The sequence below is a fragment of the Helianthus annuus genome, chromosome 9 (assembly GCF_002127325.2).
Source record: "Helianthus annuus cultivar XRQ/B chromosome 9, HanXRQr2.0-SUNRISE, whole genome shotgun sequence".
In the NCBI taxonomy this organism is placed as follows: domain Eukaryota; kingdom Viridiplantae; phylum Streptophyta; class Magnoliopsida; order Asterales; family Asteraceae; genus Helianthus; species Helianthus annuus.
Window position 1 is genome coordinate 27,778,264 of NC_035441.2, and position 25,662 is coordinate 27,803,925.

Below are 25,662 nucleotides of genomic sequence, written 5' to 3' on the forward strand. Positions count from 1 at the left end.
AAGCCGCTCCATTTGAGGCATTGTACGGGCGTAAATGCCGGTCACCCCTCTGCTGGGCAGAGGTGGGGGATAGTCAGATTACGGGTCCAGAGGTTGTAGTGGACGCCACAGAAAAGATTGCACAAATACGACAACGCATGGCGGCAGCACGCGACCGTCAGAAAGCCTACGCGGACAAGCGTAGAAAGCCATTGGAATTCGAGGTCGGGGACCGGGTTTTATTGAAAGTTTCACCCTGGAAGGGTGTGGTTCGTTTTGGCAAACGGGGCAAACTGAATCCGCGATACGTCGGACCATTCGAAATCATAGAAAAGATTGGCAAGGTAGCATACAAGTTGAACCTACCAGCTGAACTCGGGGCAGTTCACAATGTCTTTCATGTGTCGAACCTAAAGAAGTGCCTATCAGATGAAACCCTCATCATTCCTTTTAAGGAACTCACTATCGACGAGCGGTTGCAGTTCGTCGAGGAACCAGTAGAAATCACGGACCGGGATGTGAAGGTCCTCAAAAGCAAGAGAATCCCTCTTGTTCGAGTTCGTTGGAACTCCAAACGTGGCCCAGAGTACACCTGGGAACGCGAAGACAGGATGACAGAAAAGTACCCCCAGTTATTCGAAATCAATGCTACCACTACTGAGGCTGAAGCTACTACTTCGGAATTTCGGGACGAAATTCCAGATCAACGGGGGGAGGATGTGACACCCCAGGAAAAACCAGTGAACGATTGAACTTCCCTAGCTTCCTCAGTAAGTGCATACCAAATTTCGGGACGAAATTTCCAATTAGTTGGGGATAATGTGACAACTCGGACTTTAGACCTACTTTGTGTAACGTATGTGAACGTGTTATGATTACGAGCTACGATTTAATTGAATGCTATGTTATTACGTGCTACGGGTATTGTGTATATAATGTGTAGAATATTGAAACCGAACGCACAAGCCCACTTGGGCTTTACATTTGGACACGGCCCAAGGGCAGCCCAAGCGGATGGGCCGGCCCACTCCCATATGCGCACCAAATTAAACACTTTAGGGACTTGCTTGTTCTCATTTGTTACCAAAACTCACAACACACATAAAACCCTAGCAAAAACATCTCTCTCTCTTTCTCACGCATAACCGGACGGCACAAGCAACCGGAAATCGATTCCGATTTGGATTACCCTCGACCGATCGGTTAGTGTTTAAATTGAATTGCTTTACTTGATTAAATGATTACATGTTACAAATTGGTGTGTTAATCGACCGAATGTGTTGTTGAATCGGTCGAACATGTTAGACTGATCGATCGGATATGTTTGATGGATAGGAATCGATGTTTGTTAAATTGTTGATTAGTTATATGTTTAGATAATTGCATGTTTGATTGAGCTTTGTTCGATCGGCCGGACATGCTTGTTAATCGGTCGGACAGGTTATATAATCGGATTTGTTGTTGATGATGTTTAATGATAATGTCTTGTTGATTGGCTGTGATGTTATGCAATTCGAATTTTAATGTTCATGAAATCGGATCATAATATGATTAAGTGTTATTATTGTTCATAATGATCGTATTAGGGTTCTTGATAAAAACGTGTGAATCATGCTTGTTGATCTTGTTGGTGTTAGCTGATTTGTTGGAAATTATGTTATTTGATTGAGGTAAAATTGGAAAACATGATCTAATCGTAACCAACTTGCCTGATATTCGGATTATTGAATCAATTGCACCAAGTAATCTGTTCGCACAAGATACCCACACACACAAGCTGGTCCGGTCACTCATCCGATCGTACGGGCTGAAACTTGGACCGAATAGTACGGACTGTCCGCACGGACTGTCCACACCAATCATCCGCACGAACCGAACTGTCACCCGCACGGACTACACAATGTCATCCGCACGAGCTGACAGTCCGCACGAATTGCCACTCGCACGAACTGTCCATCCGGACGGAATGTTGAACCGGGCGGATTGTCCAATCCGGACGGACTGACTGTCCGCACGAAATGCCACCCGGACCAGTTGCCAACCGCACGAACGGACACTCGCATGATTTGATTGGTTTTGTTTGGGCCATGTTTTGTGTGCTTGCTTGTTAACTCTGTGTAACCATACGTGCTCAACGTGAATCGAACCTGACTTGTATGATAAACATGTTAGGACGTGATTGAACAATTACTGCTACCTGCTCTCTTAGTGTGTCTGCCGAGCAACCCAAGGTGAGTTCGCACAGCCAAGGCATGGGATTCCCGGGTTGGGAATTGGGTTGGATATGTTGAATATGGAATGATTACTCGTACTTACGCATATACCAGACTATAGACCATCGTCCTCAGGTTAGTCAGGACACGTTACGTAAAGCCTACGTAACCCAGTATATTTGCCATATGTCTCCCGGGTCGGGAGGACACGTTACGTAAAGCCTACGTAACCCAATACCATCTACTGGCTTCCGGGTCGGAAGGCCACGCTGCGTAAAGCCTACGTAGCCCCCACGCGTACCACTGTCCTCGAGGAAGGGCACGTCACGTAAAGCCTACGTGACCCTGTACGTTTTCCTGTTCTCGGTAAAGAAGAACACATGGTCGGAAGTTAGTCTAGTAAGTATCGTTAAGGAGAAGCCCTCTTTAGCCAGGATAAACATGGGAAGCCCCCACCTTTAGTACACACTAGTATGGGAAGCCCCCACTAACTATACTTATGCACTATGTTATGAACTTACTTTCTGTGAACTCGCTCAACTAGTTTGTTGATTATTTGCTGCATGCCTTGCAGGACCTTAGGTACATTATGGAGTTTGCACGGGGAGGAGCAGGTCGTTGTGGGATACAGATCGTGGATAAACAATTGAACTTATATCTATTTTGAGTTACATTACTATGCTTCCGCTATTTAAACGATGTTTGGTTTTGATACATCAATCATGTCATGATGATTTACATTAATTACTTTTATTATTAAATGCTATGTTTGATATGATTGATGGCTTGATCCTGGTCAGTCACACTTCCAAGCGGTGGTACTCCGCGGGTGGATTTTGGGGGTGTGACAGTCATTGCTGCCAAAAGGATATTTCATTGAATGCTCAAGATCTATGCTCCTTTTGAATGCCCCTAGTTGAAGAGGTAGATTGTTGAACTTCCGGTTTTTCAAAGCTTCATGAGTTTTTACAAAAGGTCGTCCCAACACTAGAGGAGCGTCATCGAGGATGACAAAGTCTGTTGGGGTTACCTTTTGATTTGTTTGAATCAAAACATCCTCAACTACACCGATTGATTTTATTACTTTCCGATCGGATAGAAAAATAGGTATTTGAAGTGGAGAAAAATCACCAATACTTAGTTTTTCGAAAATGTAGTTAGGTATTATGTTAACACAAAGATCTTTATCGATAGTGATATTACTAAAAAAGGAATTTTGAAAGAAAATGGAACCGGTGTAATGTTAATTTCAAATGGGTCTTCTTTTATTAGCAACGTTTGATCATTCGTTAGCTTAACACTTACCATTTCTTCGACTTTTGTGTTAGTGTTTAACTCTTTTAAAAACTTTGCATGAGTGGGTACTAAACAATGATTCTCAAAAGAAGGTGATAAGAGAGTAATTTTTTTCAAAATTAGACTCTCTTTGAAGTTTAACGCTATCGTCCTCACCTTTTTCGTTGTTTAACTCATGTGTCGGTTTTTCACTTATTTGTTCTTCCATTTTTACCTTTTCAACTATCGCTTCTTTATTTAATTCTTCTTTTGCGCGGGACTCCTCTTCCCTTGCGCGAGATTCTTTTATGTATCTTTCGATAGTTTTAAGTTTTTCTATTATCCTATCGGCTATGTCAGTGATAGAGTAAGGATCGAGATCCTCAAAGCTTCAATCCGGTTGTTCGATCCTTGGTTCCTCATAATACTCATATGAAGTAGATGGTTCACACCATTGTTCTCCATTGTAAGTATTGATGGATAAGGGTCGTAATTTTGTTCTTCATAGTACTCATATGAGGTGGGTTGTTCACGCCATGGCTCCTCATAATAAGAGTATGAAGGTGGTGGCCCATATCTTGATTCCTCAAAGTATGAGTATGAAGGCTCATATCTTGGTTCATCAAAATATGAGTATGAGGGAGAAGGTTCATACTGTTGGTCTTCATAGGATGTGTATGAAGTCGGTGGCTCGTACCTGGGCTCCTTATAATAATTGTATGGAGTGGATGGTTGAAATAAGTTACAATATTGTACCGAGTGCGGGTTACCACAATTAGTGCAATAGTCTCCCCTATAATCATCCTCCTCCTCATAGGTGTAGTTGTAGCCTCCTGAGTATTGATCCATAGGAATCACTCAGCAGACCACAACAGAGTCTCGGGACCAGAAAACAAAAACAAAGACGGAAACAGAAGTTGGACACGCCTCGTGTTCAGTGGACACGGCCCGTGTTCAGGGTCTGTATCTGGGCGTTTTAATTAAAGTTACTGGTCTTATTGAGCACGGGGGCGTGTTCAGTGAGCACGGCCCCGTGTTCAGACTCTGTATCTGGGTGTTTTATTAAAAATATGCAGCACGGCCCCGTGTTTAGTGGACACGGCCCATGTTCAACCTACTGTAAATGCAAACTAAACTAAAATGCAGAAAAATGTGCGCGCATTTTGAAAAAGTTTTGAAAAATTGATTAGGCCGTCGATTTTAAGCTTTCTTAAAATCCTTGTGTCCCCGGCAACGGCGCCAAAAACTTGATGTGTGTGAAGTGTAATATGTTTTAAGTATATATTTTAAGCCCTTTTACACTTTTTTAGCCAAGTTTTAAATTTATAAAACACGATATTTACTAACACTAAACACACATATGGGCAAGTGCACCCATCGTGGACGTAGTATAGTGTTGATAAGATACCGAGGTCGTCCAATGACACAAGAGCTTTTAGTACCGGTTTATCCTCAACGTCTAATCAATAAAAAATGTTAGAAAAAAGGTTTTTAAAAATAAAACTAACTAAACTGCCGAAAATAAAATAAAAAATAAAAACAGATAGACAAGATGAATCACTTGGATCCGACTCGTGTGTAGTGTAACCTTTGATTATTTTCGCATTTTTGCACTTGTTTAAGAGATTATCTTAGTTATTGTAGTAGGCCCCTCTTTTGAAGGTGACGTTACCCTCAACCCAGTAGTTTGAGTCAGCAAGGATACAATCCTAAAGGGTCGGATTATTGAAAGATAATTAATAAGTTATTAATGCATAATGTGGTAGGCCCCTCTTTTGAAGGCGACGTTACCCTCAGCTAAGTAGTCTGAGTCACCAGGGATACAGTCCTAAGTAGGTGGGTTACGGTTTTAATAGTAGTTTAAATTATGAGGGGATCAAAGAGTTTGGACCCCCGCCATCCAATACCGGTAGGTATTGAAGGAGGTCCTACTAAATTTGACCCAGGTCCTTTGCAGGATCTATACACTGAACACTGGCAAGACTCTTACCAAACCGTTCCCTTAACCCCCGACCAGGTAGCCAACATACCTCCATATAGACCGTGGAGATATGAATGGTGAAAATCTTTTATTTTATATAGACAGTAAAATAATGCCAAGACACCACAGACAAACGCTAAGGAAGAATCACCTTCAACATAAGAAACTAGTAATTAAAGTCATTAATACAAAACCAATTAAAAAGTGCAAAAGATTAAAAATAAAAAGTATTACACTAAACACTTGTCTTCACCAAGTGATGTAAGAGACTTAGGCAAACATGGCCTTTGATTGTCAAGAACTCTTACGATCAATCTTGGATCCAGAGACGACTCACACACTCTATGATGGACAATGGATGATGGTGGTGGATGATGGTGTTGTGATGGTGGTGGGTGGTGGATGAAGTGTGAGAGAGGTGGTGTGCCAAGGGATGAGTTGCAAGAGCTCCAAGCACTCCTATTTATAGGCTGAACAGCAGCTCGGGCACGGCCCCGTGTCCAACTGTCTCTCTCTTCATTAATTGTAATTGCAATAAATGCGCCTGTAGTTGTCTGACCACGCCCCCGTGTCCGCTGAGCACGACCCCGTGTGCAGAAGCATATCTGTACTATCAAGATTTGCCTGGATTTTGCGAATCTTTTAGTTGACCACGGCCTCGTGTCCGCTGAGCACGGCCCCGTGGTGGGCAATAGAAGCTTCTACAACTTTGTCGTTTCTGCTGACACTTGGGCACGCCCCCGTGCTCACTAAGCACGGGGCGTGTTCAGTCTTCTGCCTTCTTGTTTTTGCTTTAGGAAGATGCAGTCGGGGATCGGGCATGCCACGTTTGTTCCTTTTCTTGTAATTATGTTAGATTTAGCTGCCTTTTTGCTTCTTTTGTTCGTTTGAGCTCATTTAATTCTGAAAATACAAAAGGAAGACAAAAGCATTCTTTTTCCAACATTAGTACTAAAAAAGGGTTAGTTTTATGCCACATTTGATGTATTTTATATGTTGCATTTTGTACACATAAGTAATAAAATGGACCATTGTTCATAAATATTTATCTGTTGAATTACGTATGTATTATGTTAAATATTTTCTATGATTATGTGTGACACATTTAATTTGGTGACTTTAAATATTTAAACTTATAATAGTGTCATAAGTCATTGACAATCATCATGCCCCGTACCAAATTCGTTGCAGGCCGGGGTGTAACAGATGTTGAGTCGTTGATAGTTGGAAGAAGAAAAAGAGGTAGGGGTTTGTGGTTAGTTATTATTTTTTCAATATTTTAAATTTTCATTTTAGTTAGTAATTAAAAAGGGTTAAATAGACGACTTATCAAAATAGAGAGAATTTTTAACAAACATCCAAATTGGCAACTGATGACGTGGGTGCCCGGAAGCTCTCACTCAGAGCTGGAAGTAGTAAGCTGAATTAGTAAGCCGGAAGCAATCACACAGATGACCAGCAGCTGGAAGCTCATTTATTGTACACTCAACAAGTCCCGAGGCCGCAAAGTCAAACTGATGGGACTCTAACCAAAAGTGTGCAAAAGTAACATTGAGACTCACAATTCAGACTTTCACCAATGAGGCTAGGACATCCGCACAAGCAACACCTCAGATGATAAGACTTACCCTTATAGAAGATGAGCTGTCGAGCAGGCGTCTCCAAGGCTAAGAGCTCTGCATATATAAAGGAATCTCCTCACAACTCTCTCTCCCTCTCTCTCTTTCTATCTCTCTCTAAAACTATACTCTCTCATTCTCTTAAGCTTATTAACTCCCTAGAAAACCCCTTACTTATTCTCACACCGGAGTCCAAACGCGAGAGGCCACTTCTCGCGTTAAAGCTAGTGGTTCTTCTTTGTTCGCAGATTCTATCTAAGGAGCTTTCTACCATAGTGGATCCTAAACCTTCCCTTGTCATACTCTTGTTGTTTTAACAAATGCTGCCCACCGTAGGATTGCGTCGCTTAGAACAGAAAATTTGATAGTTTAGTCCATGTTCCTAAGTTCTCATCTTTTCTATAGCTAGAATCTTAAGTAGGGCATAAATACTAAGACTACTCGGTGTGGAGGAGGGTAGTCCTCAAAGGATGTTCCGCCACGTAGGCGTACACGTAAGCGGGTATGAGGATGGGCCTAAATGGGATGGATCTAGGGTGTGGAGGATGGGCCTACGTATATATGTGTGTGTGTGTGTGTGTGTACAGAAGAAGAGAGAGAGTGAGAGGCCTGGCGAGAACGTCTTCGGAAGGACACCAACAACGGGGACGGACCTAGGGGGCGTTGTGCTAGGGCGTCACCGGCCCTATGCCGCTCCCTATACCGAGTAGCCTAATAACCTTTTAGAATTTCAAATTCATCTACAATATAAATAAGTAATATATGTTTAACCAGATTAGTTTTTATTTAATTTGAATTCTCTTTAATAATTCTCATTTGATAATTGAAAAAAAAAAGTATAATTTTTTCACGGTGATAAAACTTAAAAGTATTTAAGTATCTTTCTGATTAACAAACTATAACTTAGCAACTACTTTATGCATATGGTAGTTGTATCATAAGCTTTGAGAGTTTTTCAAATTAACAAACTATAACTTAGCAACTACTTTATGCATATGGTAGTTGTATCATAAGCTTTGGGAGTTTTTAAAAAAAAATGAATTTTCTTTTTTAACCCTAAAGTTTTAATGTTTGACAATTTAACTTTAGAGTTTTAATCTTTGTTTCCTTTTTAACCCTAAAGTTTTAATCTTTGACAATTTACCCTAAAGTTTTAATCTTTGACAATTAGGTTTAAAGTTTTAATATTTGGTAATTTAACCCCTTTGATTAATTTGATTTTTCACTTTTAATTCAAAAGTTTCCATCTTATACAATTTAACCCCTTTGATTTATTTGATTTTTTCACTTTTAATTCAAAAGTTTCCATCTTTTGCTATTTAACCACTTTGATTTTTTTACTTATGTGTTGTAATCTTGATTTTTGAGGGTTTTTCAAAGAAAAAATGCTTATGCATATTGTTGTTGTAACCTTGGCTTTGGGGGTTTTTTTTTTAAATGATTTTTTTACTTTTCACCCAAAAGTATTTCATAAATTACTTTTAACCCAAAACTATTTGTTTTTTTTAGTTTTAACACAAAACTTTTTATCTTTTGCAATCTATCCTGACAACTTTCTTTACTTTCAACTTTGGTTCTTTATATTTTTCATTTTTCGGAAATTTTTCGCTTTTATGTTTCGTTCTAAATTTTGTGACTTAACACATCGCAACGTGCGTCTTTGTTTTAACGTTTTTACGTTTGTTCTAAATTTTGCGAGTTAACACGACGCAACATGTGTGTGGGTGAACGTTTTTACATCGTCTATTACGGCGATTCTAGTTAAAACTAAAATATAATATAATGAAATGTTATCTTTAAAAAAAAATAAGGAAATATAAATTTTGGAATCTGATAGAAGAGACTGGGTTTGTTTGATTCGGTTGTTTCCGTTGTAATCATTCTCGAACATCCAAAACCCGTCGCATCACCACCACCGAGTCAACACCGACCCCGTCGTCTCTTTTCCGTTCAAAACCCTAACAATCTTTCAATTCATTCTTCAACATATCATTTCACCAATTCAATTCACATCTGAAATCAAATCAAAATCGACATATATAATCAACATGTCGTCGGAGATCGAGGTCGAAGAAACCACCGATCATCCACCTGCCGGAACCGGAAACGGAGAGATCGCCGGTGGAGCGGCGGCGGAGGAGAGTTTGAAGAATGACGTGTATACGGCGGCTGCGTATGGTGATATGGAGAAGCTTCGGAATCTGGTGGAGTTTGAAGGTTGTTCCGTTACCAAACCGGATGATTTAGGTTATCGTGCTTTGCAGTGGGCTGCGCTTAACAACCGTGTCGCTGCTGCTCAATATATTCTTGAGGTTTGTTATAGCTCTGATGTTTGTTGTGTTGTATGTTGTAGTTTATGTTTAGTTGTTAAAGGAAATTATTAATTTTGTTAAGTGAAGTTATAGAATTAGTGATATAATAGATGTTTTTGGTATGTGGTTGGTAAATGTACCCAACTAAATGACTGATTCGGTTTAGTAAATATAAGGGTGGTGGTGTTAAGAGTGGTCGATCTTGAACTTTTAAATAGGGGCCGGAAGTTTTAAAGAAAAAAATAGGGGGAAGGGAATACATATAAAAATTTTGGTAAAATTTACACGTCGAAGCGAAAAAACAGGCCCGGGGCCCTAACTAAGATTCGCCCATGGTGGTGTATCGTGTATGCAATTTTATTAGACTATGTGTTATGGGTGTGGGGGCGGGCCGTGATGGTGCTGAAAGGGATGGGGGCACTAGGGGTGTGGTTGCCACAAGACACCATGGTTGATTTGGGCACAATATATGTGCAATTGGCTTTGACCTGTGAGGTTGCCATGCCGCATGTGGATGATTTGGGCATCATCATCATCATACTCAGTAAATCCCACCAATAGCACAGCTTAGGTAGTGTTTGAGGAGGGTAAGATGTAGACAGTCTTACCTCTACCCCGTAGGAATAGAGAAACTGTTTCCAGTGAGACCCCCGGCTCGATAGTAGTTTTGCATCAAGCTTTGGACATAAGGCACATAACACTCAACAATCGAGACAAAGGTCGATTAATGCATGTACTCCCTTGTCTTTCGGCTATCAACGCCACCACATTATGATGTCTTTGTATGTTTTACAAAGAGGGCTTGAGTGTGTGATCAACGTTCGTGTGTGCGTGCTTGGGGTGGGGTGGGGAGTACTAATAAAAGTATATTAAGAGGGTTATGTTTATGTTAAAGGGGGTCAACGCTAAAGTATTATTGAACCTTTGTTGATACGAATCAATCATTTGCGTTTAACATGATTAAGGTTATATGGTAATAACCAAAATCTTGATAAACTTTGCAGCGTGGGGCTGATGTGAATGCAGTGGATCTTACTGGCCAAACAGCACTGCATTGGAGTGCGGTTAGGGGATCCGTTCAGGTTGCAGATCTTTTGCTTGAAGAAGGCGCTCGTGTTAATGCTGCTGATATATACGGATATCAGGTTAGTCTTATACTTACTTATACACCCTTTCAACCAATTCTATTAAACTGAGGAACAAATAACATCTGTATAACACCTTATATATCTCTGTTTATATATTAGTTTGAATATATTGCAGACGACTCATGTTGCTGCACAGTATGGTCAAACGGCTTTTCTTTATCACATTGTCACAAAATGGAATGCAGATCCCGATGTCCCCGATAATGAAGGAAGAAGTCCTTTACATTGGTACCTGAATCTCCTTTTTTATATTATAAAGTTTCAACTTTGATACAGGCTTAAGTATCTTTTCTGCTTCATGATTATAATTACATCACGGCATTGGCAACGAAATGGTGAATCTATTAAGATGAGAATCTTTATGGGAAAAAAACAGTGATTTTTTGTAATTAATTAATTAACTATATAACATATGCAAGTTTGGTAAATAGTAGTTATACCCCATTGGTCCACATGTGTGGGCCATGGATTGCTATATATCTTTTTTTTTTGCCATTTAGTGTATTTTTCTTATTGGGCTATGGGTAAACAATCTCGCTTTTTAAACTTGATTGTGGGTTCGATCCAATGCTCCATTTTATTCCTTTTTGTAGTATTTTTTAGCTATAATCAAAAAACGGTATAATAATCTTTTTATTAAATAAATTATCAATATTTTTATTTGGTATAATTATTAGGTTTTTGGTTTTAATTTTACAACGTTTTGTTTTATTGTAATACTATAATATACTACTTAAAGTTAAATACTAATAAACTAATAAATAATATACATTTTTAATATTATATATATTTGTATATGTATATAGGGAAAGGATATATAGAAAACCCTTAGTTATTGAGAAAACCCAGGAAACTCTAAGGTCCCAACATTATTTTTTTGAAAAAAAAAAATTATAGTCGTAATATACATGTTGTTAAGGGTTTTGAGCAAAAAAGATCAAAAAAGCGCCGACCAAATTTTAAAAAAAAAAAAATTACAAACAAGTTTTTGTGTAACATATGTAACAGTCATGTGTAACATATGTTACAGTCGCATTGTACAAAACTTGTTAATTTTTTTTTATAATATCCTCTCGGCGCTTTTTTGTATTTTTTTTTGCTCAAAACTCTTAAAAACATGTATATTACATGTGTGATTTTTCTCAGAACCAAAAAATGTTGGGAGGTTAGAGTCTCCTAGGTTTTCTCAATAACTATGGGTTTTTGACTTTTTTCCCATTACTTGCACTATGTATGTGTGTAAGTGTGTCTGTGTGTGTCTGTATGTGTGTATGTATGTGTGTATATGTGTGTGTGTGTATGTATGTATGTATGTGTGTATATGTGTATGTGTGTATGTATGTGTGTATATGTGTATGTGTGTATGTATGTGTGTATGTATGTGTGTATGTGTGCCGGTGTGTGTGTGTTACGTAGGTCGGTGTGAACCATACATTTTTTAAGTTCATTTTCACTCCTTATACCATAAATAATATGTATGTTTTAACTCATTTCAATTTCTTTTGAAATATACCGAGTGCCGATATCGTACAGGTTCTGTAATGAACTGAACAGATGCCGATCAAATCCGCGCTGCAAAGCGCGAGGGAATCCTGCTAGTTACAGTCTATGAGATTCTATGTTATTGAAAAGAAAAAGTAAAATGTACTGAGGGATCTGTACTTTGTCTTGTAGGGCTGCATATAAAGGTTTTGCAGATAGTATACGTCTTCTTCTATTTTTGGATGCTCATAGAGGGCGCCAGGATAAAGAGGGTACTGTAGTTTTTTATTTATTTTTTTTGCAATTACCTTAGTATACTTTCTTTAGAAAAAGCAAGTCCTAATTATTTTGACCGGTCATATATCCCGCAATTTTAGGTTGTACACCTCTACATTGGTCTGCTATCAGAGGGAACTTAGAAGCATGCACGGTATTGGTACAAGCTGGAAAGAAAGATGATTTAATGGTGACTGATAATACTGGCCTTACACCAGCACAGCTTGCTTCTGATAAGAATCATCGACAAGTTGCATTTTTCCTTGTAGGTATTCCTTGATTTTTCAACATTTAGAGTTACCTTTAATATTAAGAAATACATACCAGCTACAGCCCACGATTATATATTATATCATATCATTTTGTTTGAAAAACTATCACACTTGTATTTTGTTTCTACATTTAATTCTATGTTCTATAAGATCTCCAAACATCATTTTGTTTTTTAAATTAATTCCAGTGAAAGCATCACCCCATGAGGGTTTAAAGTTGTATCTTTTAATTAAAAATGCTTACCGTGATTCGTGTAGTCCTTGATTTTATTAGGCAGTCTGTTATTTAAAGTCGGTTAATTATTAATGTGTTTTGCTATATTCACACAAGTTTTCTTATGTAATATTATTTTCTATAGTTAATTGCCATTTCAAATTTGTACCACTTCCGTCCCTGACATTCTTGAAACATGCCAGTTCTGTCCAAAAAACTAACGTCTGTTAAAACCTGTTGTTTAATGAAGGGTAAAACGTCGTTTTCGTTTTTTTTTATTTTCTTTTTTTTTCTTAAAAGGGGTGGAATTTTAATAGGGTTTAACAAAAGGGAAAATAAAAGAAAAATGGAAAATGACATTTTTACCCTTGCAGGTTTTAACATAAGTTAGTTTTTTTTTTGAACGGAACTGGCATGTTTCAAGAATGTCAGGGACAGAAATGGTAAAAATTTGAAATTTGGCCTGGACTGGCATAATTGGACAAACCATAGTGACGAAATTGGCAGTTAAATCTAATATTCTATTTTCTTCCTTTTTTATTGTTTTATCAGTGACATCTGATTCTGCAGGGTAATGCTAGGAAACTATTTGAAAAACGTTACGAAGGGCCATTCGGGCGACTTTCAAAACTAGGACTAGCACCAGCACTTCTGTGTGTAATATTTGCGCTACTTTTGACCTATATCAATTCCGTCATTATGGGTATCTTTTAAACCTTTTTTGAAATATTAAATAAAATAATCTATCATGTTTTTTGTGGTCAATGAGGCCAGCCAATTCTTATGATATTATATTCTCTTTGACTGCAGCTTCAAATTTACCAAAATTAACTGCTGGTTCTGCGTTTTTTGCATGGATGGGTGTACTATTCGCAAGTTCAGGATTAATACTTTTCTCTCGGTGTAGCCGGTATGTCAGGGTTGTTCGTATCGGCCTGAAACAATTCTTGTTCAAATTGTTTTTTTAATAAATACTTAGTGTGGTCAAAGATGATTACCGAAAGCAATATTATATAATAATTTAGTTTTTAAATAACTGATTTATGAGGCTTTATACATTACTAATAAACTATAAAGTACAAAGACGGTCCTTGTGGTTTACCAAAATTTTGGATTTGGTCTTTAGCTTTCTAAAAGTACATGGTGGTTTGCAGTTTGTAACACATTTAGTCCCCAACTTTGCCAATGGTCCCAGTGATTTGCATTTTGTAACGCATTTAGACCCTAACTTAGAGCTATTGAAACCTTTAGATTTGTGGTTGGTTGGGGACTAATTGCGTTACAAAGTTTAAACCACAAGGAACATCCGTGTACTTTTGAAAGCTAGGGACCAAATCCAAAATTTTGGTAAACCACGGGACCATCTGTGTACTTCACTCTAAACGAAAGAACAATTGTTTTGTTTATCTAATTTTTTATTTTACTTGTTTATAATTAAATGGGCTGAAATGGTCTCTGCTCAAGAATTATCGTTTTATACCTATGTTTTAGCAAGTTCGTGTTGTATATAGGGTTTATCACTGTACCAATGCAAAAAAAAAAAAAAAACAAAAAAAAACAAGGACATTTGATATTTTTTAACTGAAGTATCTTTAATTAAAATATTATCAAAATTTGTGAAACTTGACTTGTGTGGTGGCCTTTTCTGGTTTCTGTAGCAAAGATCCCGGTTTCATAAAAGCCAACAGGAACGATTCAAAAGATACAACAGATAATGTAAGTTGTGTTTCTTTCTATAAGATTTATTTATTGTGTATGAATATTATATTCGTTAGTTATATAAATTCATAATTTTTATTTGCAATGGTCAGGAGCCTTTACTGAAGATTGATATACCCGAACCCGCTTTGCTAGCTGGTAATTGGTCTCAACTCTGTGCAACTTGTAAGGTAATGTCACACGTGTCATTTTTTCTCTTTAATCGTGTTACACTGATTCAACGTGACTTCCGTTACTTCGTTAGAGGTGGCAAAATGGGCGGGTTGGACGGGTTATGGTAACGGGTCAATACGAGCTAGGGTCAAAACGGGTAATCCTTTTGTACTGGTCTAAAGAGGTAAAGTCGGGTTGGACCAAACATACTTCGTGTCCATTCTTTTATATTTTTTTAAAAATTAGTGTGTGAATTTGGGTTACAAGATTCATATTATTTCAATGATAATCTTTTTTTTAATAAAATCATTTTAAGAGGTTTTGTGCATTAAAGTGCGCATTGTACGACTTTCCTTTTGTTGACCCGTTTCAGTTTAGTAGGGCTGTAATCGAGCCGAGCCAGGCTGGGGTGGGCTCGAGCTAGAGCTTGAACTTAAACAAGCTAGCTCGGCTCGGCTTGATTATTTTTTCTAGCTGAAAAGTCGAGCTCGAGCTTGGCTCGTAAAAACATCGAGCCGATACTTTTTTTAAGAAATTTTGATAACATAACAAAAAAAAAAAAACAAAACAAATTAACACACATATCTAAAAATACACACACACACACACGCATACATACGAGCCATCAAGTCGAGCCACAGAGCCGAACCACGTGTCAAGCCACGAGCCAAGCACCCCTGGCTTGAGCTCGGCTCGATTACAAAACGAGCTGGCTCAGGTCGGCTCAAAAATAAAACAAGCTTTTTCGAAAGAGCTTTTTTCGAGCGAGCCGCGAACTTTTTGAACACCCCTATAATTTTGTCTATTTTTATGCTAGCTTGGACCAATTTTCTTTTAAACGATCTTTATTATGCCTGTTTGACCTATTTCCTTTTAATCAATTTATACCCTTGTAATTTATAATCCATATCAACCCATCAATAATTAGTCATTGGGTTGAAATTGATATATCTACTTTCTGGCAATCTTCTTACTATCTCATATTATCTTGATATATAGATTGTACGGCCACTTCGCGCCAAGCATTGTTCCACCTGCGAGCGTTGTGTAGAACAATTTGACCATCACTGCCCTTGGGTTTCCAATTGCGTCGGGAAGGTTTGTCTTCATTTATTACTTATATTATTATTGGGGGAACTTAAAAATATTTTTGTTTGTGTCGTTTTTGGCTTCATTTTACATTTGCACTTGATACCATTTTGTTTTCACTCTTGTAATTAATCTCTTGTGCATATCTTTTATGCAGAAAAACAAATGGGATTTTGTGGGCTTTCTTGTTCTAGAAGTTTTTGCAATGGCTTTAACTGGTGTGGTTGCTCTTACAAGTATGTTTTTCTTAACGTTGGTCAAACAATACTCATATCTCAAGAAGATGTTCACGCTTAAATTTATTTCCAAACGTACTATTCAAATTTTACCCTAATGTACAAAAGATTTACCAAAGTTTAAACCCTCTCATTTTATGAGGGACGTCGAAAAACACAATATATACAGATATACACACGTGTTTTTCTCTGTCCCTCATCATTTTATGAGGGACGTAGAAAAACACAATATATACAGATATACACACGTGTTTTCTCTGTCCCTCATCATTTTATGAGGGACGTAGAAAAACACAATATATACAGATATACACACATGTTTTTCTCTATCCCTCATAAAATGATTGTTAAAAATATGATTTTAATAGGTATATTGATTCATTTATACTAAGTTTTATAATAAAGTGATTTAGATAAAACACAACACAAGTCGACCCATTCATAACTAAAAGGCCAAAGTTTTCTCACTTCTAGTTTTATTTTTTATTTTTTTTTATTTTGTACTCTTTTTATTGTTAGATGCAACTGTCAAAACCTCGTTGGAGGGCAACAACCCCATCAATTAAATCTAAAATCCCATTTAACTTAAAATATTCAGATGCGTATTTTTTTGATAAAGGAGGTGATTTATTTATTTTTTTGTTTACCATGCAAAGTTGGGTGATTTTGTATGCTAAAATAACATAATTCTTGTTGCAGGAATTGTGACCGATCCGTTAGCTCCATCTTCGTTTGGAGCATGGTTTCAACATGTTGGTAATCAACATGTTGGTGTTTTATTATTTTTAGTTTCGGATTTTTCCCTCTTCATTGGTGTGGCGGCGTTAACGATTATGCAAATTTCTCAGGTATTTATTTTCACCCTTCATTCTCGTTATATTAACAACGATTTAAATTATTTGTACACGTCGAGTTGGGTTAAACCAAAAAACTTTTATTCAAAAAATGTTTCTTTATGAACAAGTGTGGTAAATATAATTAGAGTTATTATTTTAAAATTCAACAATAGTCCGATTTTTTATATAAAATGGTTTAATAACAGCCTTTGGGTGACTTTCTGCCCATTCAACTTCCTTGACCCGTTAACCTTTTTTATTTTGCTCATTTGACTCGTAGAGATAAGACCAACGTTGTAAAAATCGTGCCTAGCCTCCGATTAATCACTAGTCGGAGGTTCAACGAGTAATTTTTCCTCGAATCGGTTAATTAATTGCTAGGCGGTCAACAGTGGTCAAATCCGGTCCTAATCGGCGAAAAATAGATGGCAGTCTAGTGATTCAGGCCAAAATCTATAAATTCCTGCCAAATTCTGGACAAAACCTGTAAATTCCGCCAATTAATCTTATCTACTTCAAAGTATGGGTTGAAGGTGTTAAAACAGGTGTACTTAAAAAAAGTACATATAAAAATGTGTGTATATACATATAAAACTGAAAATTACATATAAAATCCCAATCCGATTAATCCCAGTTAATCCCCGATTAATCAGTAGTCAGTACCCCACCAGCTAACTAATGCCTAACGATTCTTACAACACTAGATAAGACATAACCCAATTAAATGACGAATTCCAAATCACTTTTTTGGTGCAGGTTGGCCGTAACATAACAACAAACGAAATGGCAAACATGATGCGGTACAATTACCTAAGAGGCCCCGAAGGCCGATTCAGAAACCCGTATGATCACGGCTGCAAGAAAAACTGTTCAGATTTCTTAATAAACGGTTACAATGAAGACATTGAAATTATAGAATCCGCACCTCAATCCGAGGGTATAAACATGATGCCAATTCCCAATAATAATAATATGAGTCTAAATCTGAACATGCAAAACGGGGGTGTTACTTCTAATCATTCTCATCAAACAAATGGAAATGGTCATGGTCATGGTCATGGTCATGGTCAAGGTGTGGGTCCGGGTGCGGGACATGTTCATTCTTCTGGTTGCAGCCATGGGACCCACAGTAAACCTAAAGCGGACTCGTCGGTTCCATTAGGTTTAGGTCTAGGGTTAGGCCGAGGTTCCCGATCTAGGGGTGGGTTATGATTTTATATGAACATTATATGTTGTACCACTTGCCTTTTGGGGGGTAAATCATTTTTTTCAGAGCTAGAGTGACTTCTACTTCATGCAATGGCAGTTATACATTACCTTGTTCTTGTATCTCAGAATATTGTGTATACAGATATTTATAAGAAGCATCAAGAGTGATTTTTTGTTCATTAAACATTGGATATGATAGTGATGAAGTATGTTTATCACATAAATGACTCTGTAACATAATAGTGAAGCGCTCATGTGTCGCTATAAATTTTGGCCTCTATAGCGGGAAAATAGCAGAATTTTAGGTTTTCTTTTGTTTTAAAATAGATAGCTATACAATATACGTATAAAATAACATGATTTTAGGTGTCTTTTAGGTGTCTTGTTGAATACACATATAAAAACAGTGTATTTGGATATAATATACATATAAATTATATCTAAAATCACTATTTCATTGTCATTGTTATTGCCACGTAGCATATAATAGGGATAACGATTCTTGTCATGACCAAAAATACAACAAAAATATTGTTTAATTAAATGGTCATATGTGGATGGCATATTTAACCCGTTTTAACTAGAAATGTTGTCCCATCGACCCTAGTTTACACCAACTCATCAACGTGTTTGTTTTACTTAGACCATCCCTAATAGCTCATTTTTTTGGGTTGTTTTTTGCCATTTGTCCACCTCATCCATTTGTTCCTATTATGGGTATCATTTTTTCCCTACATATTTGAGATGCATATTTGTTGAAGAATGCATATTTGAGATGCATGTTGTCAGGTGGTGGGGCCAAAGGGTGGGGGGTTGGGTGATAAATTAAAAAGAAAACTTTAAATATATAAACACTTTATTTATAAATCATAAATATTGTTAAACTAAAAGGATTTATTAATTTTCACTTTAAATAAAATAATTTATTATTTTTACTACTTTGATTTTTTTTTTCAGATTTTCAAACGTTCTTTACATTTTATAAATCTCAAATTAGTTTTTACGTTTTAAAAATTTTCAAATTTCAATTTTTATAAATTTTCATACATCGAAAATATTTGAAGGCTTCTTATATTTCAAATTAGTTTTTATGTTTTAAATTTCAAATTTTATAATTTTTCCTCCATAAAAGTATCTAAATATTTCTTATATTTTTTTATTAAAGTAAAAAACTGATAACTAAAAATAAATTAAAATTTTCAAATTTTAAATTTTAATTTTTTTTTAATTTTTATCCATCAAAATAATTTATAGGATTCTTAAATATTTTATTGAAAGAAAAAGATAGGTAATGAAAATTAAATGTAAAAGGTGGTGATAATGTGGCAATGTTTTTATGTGTTTTTGTGTTTTCTTATTGGGTGGGTTTTTGATGTTTTTAAATGGTGAGTGTTTTTCTGATGTGGGAGCTGACTGAACATGTTTTTAATGGGACTTATTGTGGATGCTCTTAGATAAATGGGTTAAACGAGCTGTGTTTGGGTTAACGATTCAACCCGACAAGATTTAACACCCCTAGACTGTAACAACCCATCTCATATGTGTTATGACTTATGAGTTAGTAATATTACTGCAAACGAGTTAGGGAATGAACAGAATTGCATAAATAAACCGACTGAAAACATTTTGTTTAATACCAAATAGAATCACCAAATGAAGAAAACTTACAAGCCATTAACCCAAAATGACTCTATAGTCAGTCTACATGACCCTAAAACAAATGCACTCAATAAAATATATTTTTTTTCAACTTATCAACCATTTTGTAACTAAAACTCGTATTATCAACTACTACTCTTCGCGATGAAACAAATATAATGTAGCACCTTCTACATGTCTAACGCTGAGTTGGAAGCTGCCACGACTTTATAAACGTGTCATATGGCTGGCTACCTGCAGAATACATCTTATCAGTTTTCAGATCATGATGAAAAGCCGAAACAGTTTTGAGGGTATAATCGTCATTTTAACAAGCAAATTGAGTGATAAACCAGAAGTGTAAGATGAGATAGACTGTAACATGGGATGTTCTTTGTCTTATGGTATGTCATCATGTCCTGTTCTAAATCAGGCAAGGACCATTTGAGGGTATAATCGTCATTGTCAGATACTCAAATGCGTACGAAAACACAAGGACATGAAGAGAGAACATGTAATGTATTGGAAAGATGATAAACGATTTTAACAAGCGAAGATAACCGATTGAACAAAGACGTGTAAAATGTCTAAAATGCCCCTTCAAGTGTTAATTTGCATATGATAATCTATTGCTTGATTACTTTTTAAATGTCTATCATGCCCCTTAAAATAAAAATAAAAAACTTGTAAATCAAAATTGATAAAATTAATGGTCTATAATAATAAAAAAATGGTCAAACAAGTGACTCAAGATTGAAACCCAAGGGTATTATCGTCATTGTTACAACTATGCAGTTAATGCGGTAAAATATCGGATGTCGGTTAGGACCAATATTTGAAATATAGGTTATCTTGGTGAGATATCGTTGGGATATCGGTAATTTCAATATAATACAGAATTTATATATAGCAATTTAACACCAATAATTCAGTGATATATCAGTGATATATCGGTTATATCGGTCAAATATGGGTGGTATATCAGTTATATCGGTCAATATCGCCGATAACATCGGTACTGATATTTTGACCGATATTTTACTAAGGGACCAATATGACCGATATAACCTATATATCACCGGTATTAACTGCATAGGTTACAAGCAAAAAAGTAGTTGATAGGGTGTTTAAAGCTGCTTATCATAACTGCTTGTGTGCTTATTGCTTTTTTGAATAGTTCGCGATAAGCAACTTCAAACTGCTTATCCAAACGACTTATTTCACTCGCAAATAATCAGATAAGCAGTCGCAAACACCCTCCAAACAATTGTTAATGTAACAGAACGTAATAGCACGCAATTTTTTACTTACCAAGAAATGGAATATGTTTTTTTTTTCTTTTTTCGTGTGATAGTGATCTTGAAATGGTCATTGTTGTACATGTTCTATGTCGTAAAAGAGTTTAGCAACTCGTCGTCTAAACAGTGGCTCTAATCGAAAAGACGGAACGCCACTTTGCCATCTTTTCACTTCATACAGTTCATGCCATGCTTGTATTATCTCGTCAATGTCGAAACCTAATCCTGAAAAGAAAAAATAAACAACCTTCATGGTCTAAAATTGATTTCAAAATCTTTTTGAAAATTATTCTAATAAATACAGTTCTTCGGGCAGTTCCATATATACCCCTAAAAACCTGCATAATATCAAAGTTACTCGACCCAAATAACTAATGTCGAAAATCCCCGTTCAAAATACTTCAAATTTCATATATACCCTATTAAATAAAAATCATAATATGACCATTATACCCTTCTCTTTCTCCTTACACAGTTACACTCCAAACTCTTATCCTAATGCAAATTCAAGGAAAGGGTATATATGTCATGAATTTTAAAACTTATATATTTGATATTATGGTTTTTTGTTGGGGTAATTATGATATTATACACAGTTTTGAAGGGGCTATATGAAATTATCCATTTTCTTTGATATACTACTCTATGAAATTAATATCTAGACTAAAAAATGTTGACAAGTCAACCCGACATGATTCGACTAGTATTAAAATTTATCCGTTTTGACCCGTTACCTAGCATGCTCGTTTTGTGACCTATACCCATAAGAAGGTGGTCATGAGTAGCGCTGTCCATTTTTATACAAAACCTGAAACCCGACCCGTATTTAAAGCCACTCGAACCCGAATTAGAGAATACCCGAAAAACCCAAACCCGACCAACTCGAACCTTCTGCTGGTTGGTTATCGGTTACTTTTTCCCAGCCAAAAACCTGAACAACCAGACCCAAAAAAGTCGAAACACGAAACCCGAAACATAACCCGAACATTTATTATCTCTTTTTATAGATGTGTTTTGGTTTGGAGTGTCTCTCTCTAGTATTTGAAACATTAAATTTTGAGACTTCTGAACATTATAATATATGTTTGAATTTTGATGATACTTTTGTAGCAACAAAATGAATTTTGATGATATTTGTAAAAAAAAAAAAAAAAAAAAAAAAAAAAAGCATTTGTTTTCATTTTATATCTAAACCAGAAAACCGAACAGACCAAAATAAAGTTTAAATGGGTCGGTTATCGGGTCACTTTTTCCACCCGAAAGAAAAACATAGAACCAAAACTATAACCTTCGGGTGCAGCATCATTCGAACAATGATTCTTGACAATCACAGCAATATCCGTAAGCGAAACACCCGCAACTTCAAACTTCTCAACCGCAATCTCCAAACATTCATGCCAATACGGAAGCCCAAGCTTATACTCCATACTCGATCTTTCATACAACATCGTACCCCACAAAACGTTTATCAACGACCTCATATTCGCCACGCGTTCAACCCCATCATCTTTCGGTTTCTCCATATTCATCGCATCCTCCCACATCTTCATACCCTTTTCCATATTCTCTTCGGCTTTGTTATAAAGTTCGATAACCTGTTTACAAGGGTGATCAAACCTTAACCGTTAACCGAAATTAACCGAATTAACCGACATTAACCGACGGTTATGGATAAAGCTATTTGATTAACCGATAAGTCGGTTATGGATATGGTTAAGGTTAAAGGTGTCCCATAACCGAATGTTAACTGAACCGAACCGATAACCAAACCGAAATGAATTAAGACATACATATACGAAAGATTTTTATTTTATATAATTAGTTTTAAAATGTTTAAAAAACAATTATCGTATAAAATATGACTCATTTTATGCGTGTGTATGTTTTTTTTTTGTATTTATAAAAACGATTGTAACTTAGATCAGTTAATTAGTCGAAATTAACCGAGACCGAACCATAACCAAGTCTCATAACCGATTAACCGAACCGAAGTTCAGATGGTTAAAGAAATTCCATAACCGAAGCTAGCGGTTGCGGATATGATTAAAGGTAAAAGCTGAACCGAACCTGTTTATGATCCCACTTTTGAAGATCGGTTTTCGTTCCGATTGCGTAATACCATGAAAGTTTCGCTTGCTCGAATTGTTGGTGTCCTAAAGCTAGTAAACCTTCATAGAAATCGGGTTTGACTTTGACCGATTCGTTATACATATGACCCGCTTTTGAGTACTCGATTTGCGCCCATTCGTATAAATCTTTAATATGCGAAGTCAACGATTCATGCGAAAAGTTCTCTTCAAAGTCTGCACGTTTTCTCGCTTTCGACATGTGAACGTTTCCTACGTTAAACAACGCCAAGGCGGCCATTTCTTGAAACTTATCGGCCGCATTGTCGAACAGTTCTTGCGATTCTTCGCTTGTTATCGTATCTTCCATCGCGTCGGTGTATAGCTTCATACCGACTTCGTGCAGGTTCAGATAATCGTCCGAATTGAACCCGACGTAATTCTTGAAAAGTTGCGAAAATTCGAGAATCCAGTCGTCAATGCAAGATGAAGAGTTCTGAACCTTTTGCTTCTGTTTTTGCCTTCTAACATGGTCGAAAAACGGATCTTGCTCCGGGTTGACTTCCACGATGTACAGTTTGACTGAACCCGTTTGACCCGACGCTGACTCAGCCCATCGTAGCTCTTCGTTTGTGGTTACCGTCACCATATCGCCTTCTTGGTCTCGGTATTTCATTAGAACAGCCCTTGATAACGGAAACCGATCGGATATTATTTCTCGTAACGCGAAAACATCACAGTTAAACGGGATCTTTGCCCATCGTATATCGTCTCCGTATACTAACTTAATGTTCATTTTTGGCCCGTTGTCGTTGCTAAACACGCTTATCTTCTCCTCCACAACCAACTTATCTTCAGCCTCTTTTTCGTCATTTTCGCCATTTTCACTTTCGATTTTCTCACTAATTTTCTCATTACTTTCACCCAAATCTTCCTTTTCGTCAACCCGTTCGCGCTTTTCACTCTGCTCTTCTCGTGTTTCTTCGTTGACTGTTTGACTGTTTGACTTTTCATTGGTCAACTCTTCCCCCATAAGCAGTTTCAATCTATCAGCAATCTCAATCGCTAAAACATTCTTCGGCTCCATATCCAACACGACGCTAACATCTTTAAAAGCCAAATCGACCCTATTTAACGCCTCGTAACACCTAGCGCGTTTTAACAACGCTTTACTGTACTTGGGTGTGACTTCAAGTGCTAAGTTGCACTCGTGAATAGCCCTCGGGAATTCGGTTATACCCATTCGCATATAACACGCTGCAATGCTGCTATGAAGATATGAGACGGTTATATGGTTTTTTGGAAGGAGTTTTAGAGCTTTTTCGTATTTTGATATCGCGGCTTCGTAGTATTTCTTTTGAAATAACTTGTTACCTTCTTCTTTGTGTTCTTGTGCCATTGAAATGAAGATTTCTGTGTCGTCATCGTATGTTTTTCGGGTAGTGTTTTCGACAGATCTTGACCCGACTTGTATCTTATCTTTTCCGGATTTTTTACCCATTGTAGAATCAATAACAACTTAACATATGAAAGATAAGTTCTTAATAGAGTTTCTATTTTCAAACCCACAAAGTAATTTCACACACAAACACCTTCACTGTGTGAAAAACTTCCAACAACTTTCACACAAGAAACTTTCACACACAAACACCTTCACTGTGTGAAACTTGACACAGAAATTGACACAAAAATATACAAAAACTGAAAAACTAAAAATCCCAACTTTATTTTAATTTCCCCTAAATAAGCTACCCTTTTGATGCATACAATATATGCTATTAAAAACAAAAAAAAAATCAATAAAAAAGGAGAGAGATGTGGATGATTCTTATGCAGCTACAAGGCAAATTCTCTCTTCAAAATACAAGTTTTTTTTAATTTTTTATAAGAAATATGAGAAAAATCAGAGAAAATGGGATGAAAATTAATAAAACTTATCTGGGTATGAACAAAATGTGATCTTTAGAAGAACCTCAGAATTTTTTTCAGAGCATAAAGAAAAGTTTGCGTTGTTGAGCTTCTAAATATTCGTTTTGGATATGAAACGGTAAGGGGGTGATATATATATTTTACTGTTTCTTTTTATATTAGTTTATTTTGATTTGGATTTATTTAATTTTAATAAATAAAGGTTTGCAGATTAGTGACGTAACGGCCAACCTTGCAAGAAAGTTAAGAAAAATGCATTGTGGGAATTTATTTTTTAATTATTATTATTATATTTATTAAAGAATGAGAATAAAGAATTGTTGAAAAATCTTAAGCGGCAGGGGTCCCAGACCACAAGTCTTCCGTGAACTCCAAGATTGTTGGGTCCTTTTCTTTTAATTTTGTTTTGTTTTATTTTATTTTGCGGTTTCATTTAATAATATATATACTTGTCAAGTTATATTAAAACAGAAGGTAGACGGTCAACAAGCTCCACACCTCTTTCTTAATTACAAACCTTAACCTAACTTAAAATTTAAATTAAATGAATATATAGTTAATTAGCTTTTATGAAAGTTTTATCCAAACGATTTTAACAATTAACTCTAATAAAAATAATAATATTAAAAGACACAATAAATAATAAATTAAAACGGACAATAAAAGAGATGGGCAACAAATTAACGGTTGTTACATTTTTTATTATATAGAAACTTGA

The 25,662-nt window shown here is 36.4% G+C and overlaps 2 protein-coding genes across 2 annotated transcripts; one reads left to right on the forward strand and one right to left on the reverse strand.

The window, feature by feature from the left end:
* Positions 1-8,904: 8,904 nt before the first annotated feature.
* LOC110877301 (protein S-acyltransferase 24) lies at positions 8,905-18,237 on the forward strand. Its single transcript, XM_022125449.2, has 13 exons — positions 8,905-9,379; positions 10,384-10,524; positions 10,643-10,755; positions 12,202-12,281; positions 12,387-12,550; positions 13,342-13,474; positions 13,582-13,681; positions 14,430-14,487; positions 14,583-14,660; positions 15,643-15,741; positions 15,890-15,968; positions 16,668-16,816; positions 17,561-18,237. The coding sequence occupies exons 1-13, from the start codon at positions 9,116-9,118 to the stop codon at positions 18,014-18,016; spliced, it is 1,914 nt and encodes a 637-aa protein (XP_021981141.1). The 5' UTR covers positions 8,905-9,115; the 3' UTR covers positions 18,017-18,237.
* Positions 18,238-19,611: 1,374 nt separating this feature from the next.
* On the reverse strand, positions 19,612-25,067 carry LOC110877302 (protein PHOX1). The gene is made up of 4 exons (XM_022125451.2): positions 23,017-25,067; positions 22,238-22,544; positions 20,963-21,174; positions 19,612-19,906 (listed from the first exon to the last, which is right to left on the reverse strand). The coding sequence occupies exons 1-3, from the start codon at positions 24,514-24,516 to the stop codon at positions 21,020-21,022; spliced, it is 1,962 nt and encodes a 653-aa protein (XP_021981143.1). The 5' UTR covers positions 24,517-25,067; the 3' UTR covers positions 19,612-19,906; positions 20,963-21,019.
* Between the last annotated feature and the right edge of the window lie 595 nt (positions 25,068-25,662).

Excerpts from the sequence above, each read along its gene's own strand:
- LOC110877302 (XM_022125451.2), bottom strand. The coding sequence starts at position 24,516 with ATGGGTAAAAAATCCGGAAAAGATAAGATACAAGTCGGGTCAAGATCT. Across the intron at positions 22,545-23,016 it reads AAAAGTGGGATCATAAACAG|GTTATCGAACTTTATAACAA; the intron begins GTTCGGTTCAGC and ends CCTTGTAAACAG. Across the intron at positions 21,175-22,237 it reads GAATGATGCTGCACCCGAAG|GATTAGGTTTCGACATTGAC; the intron begins GTTATAGTTTTG and ends TTTTCTTTTCAG.
- LOC110877301 (XM_022125449.2), top strand. The coding sequence starts at position 9,116 with ATGTCGTCGGAGATCGAGGTCGAAGAAACCACCGATCATCCACCTGCC. Across the intron at positions 15,742-15,889 it reads TTTCCAATTGCGTCGGGAAG|AAAAACAAATGGGATTTTGT; the intron begins GTTTGTCTTCAT and ends TCTTTTATGCAG. Across the intron at positions 15,969-16,667 it reads TGGTGTGGTTGCTCTTACAA|GAATTGTGACCGATCCGTTA; the intron begins GTATGTTTTTCT and ends TTCTTGTTGCAG.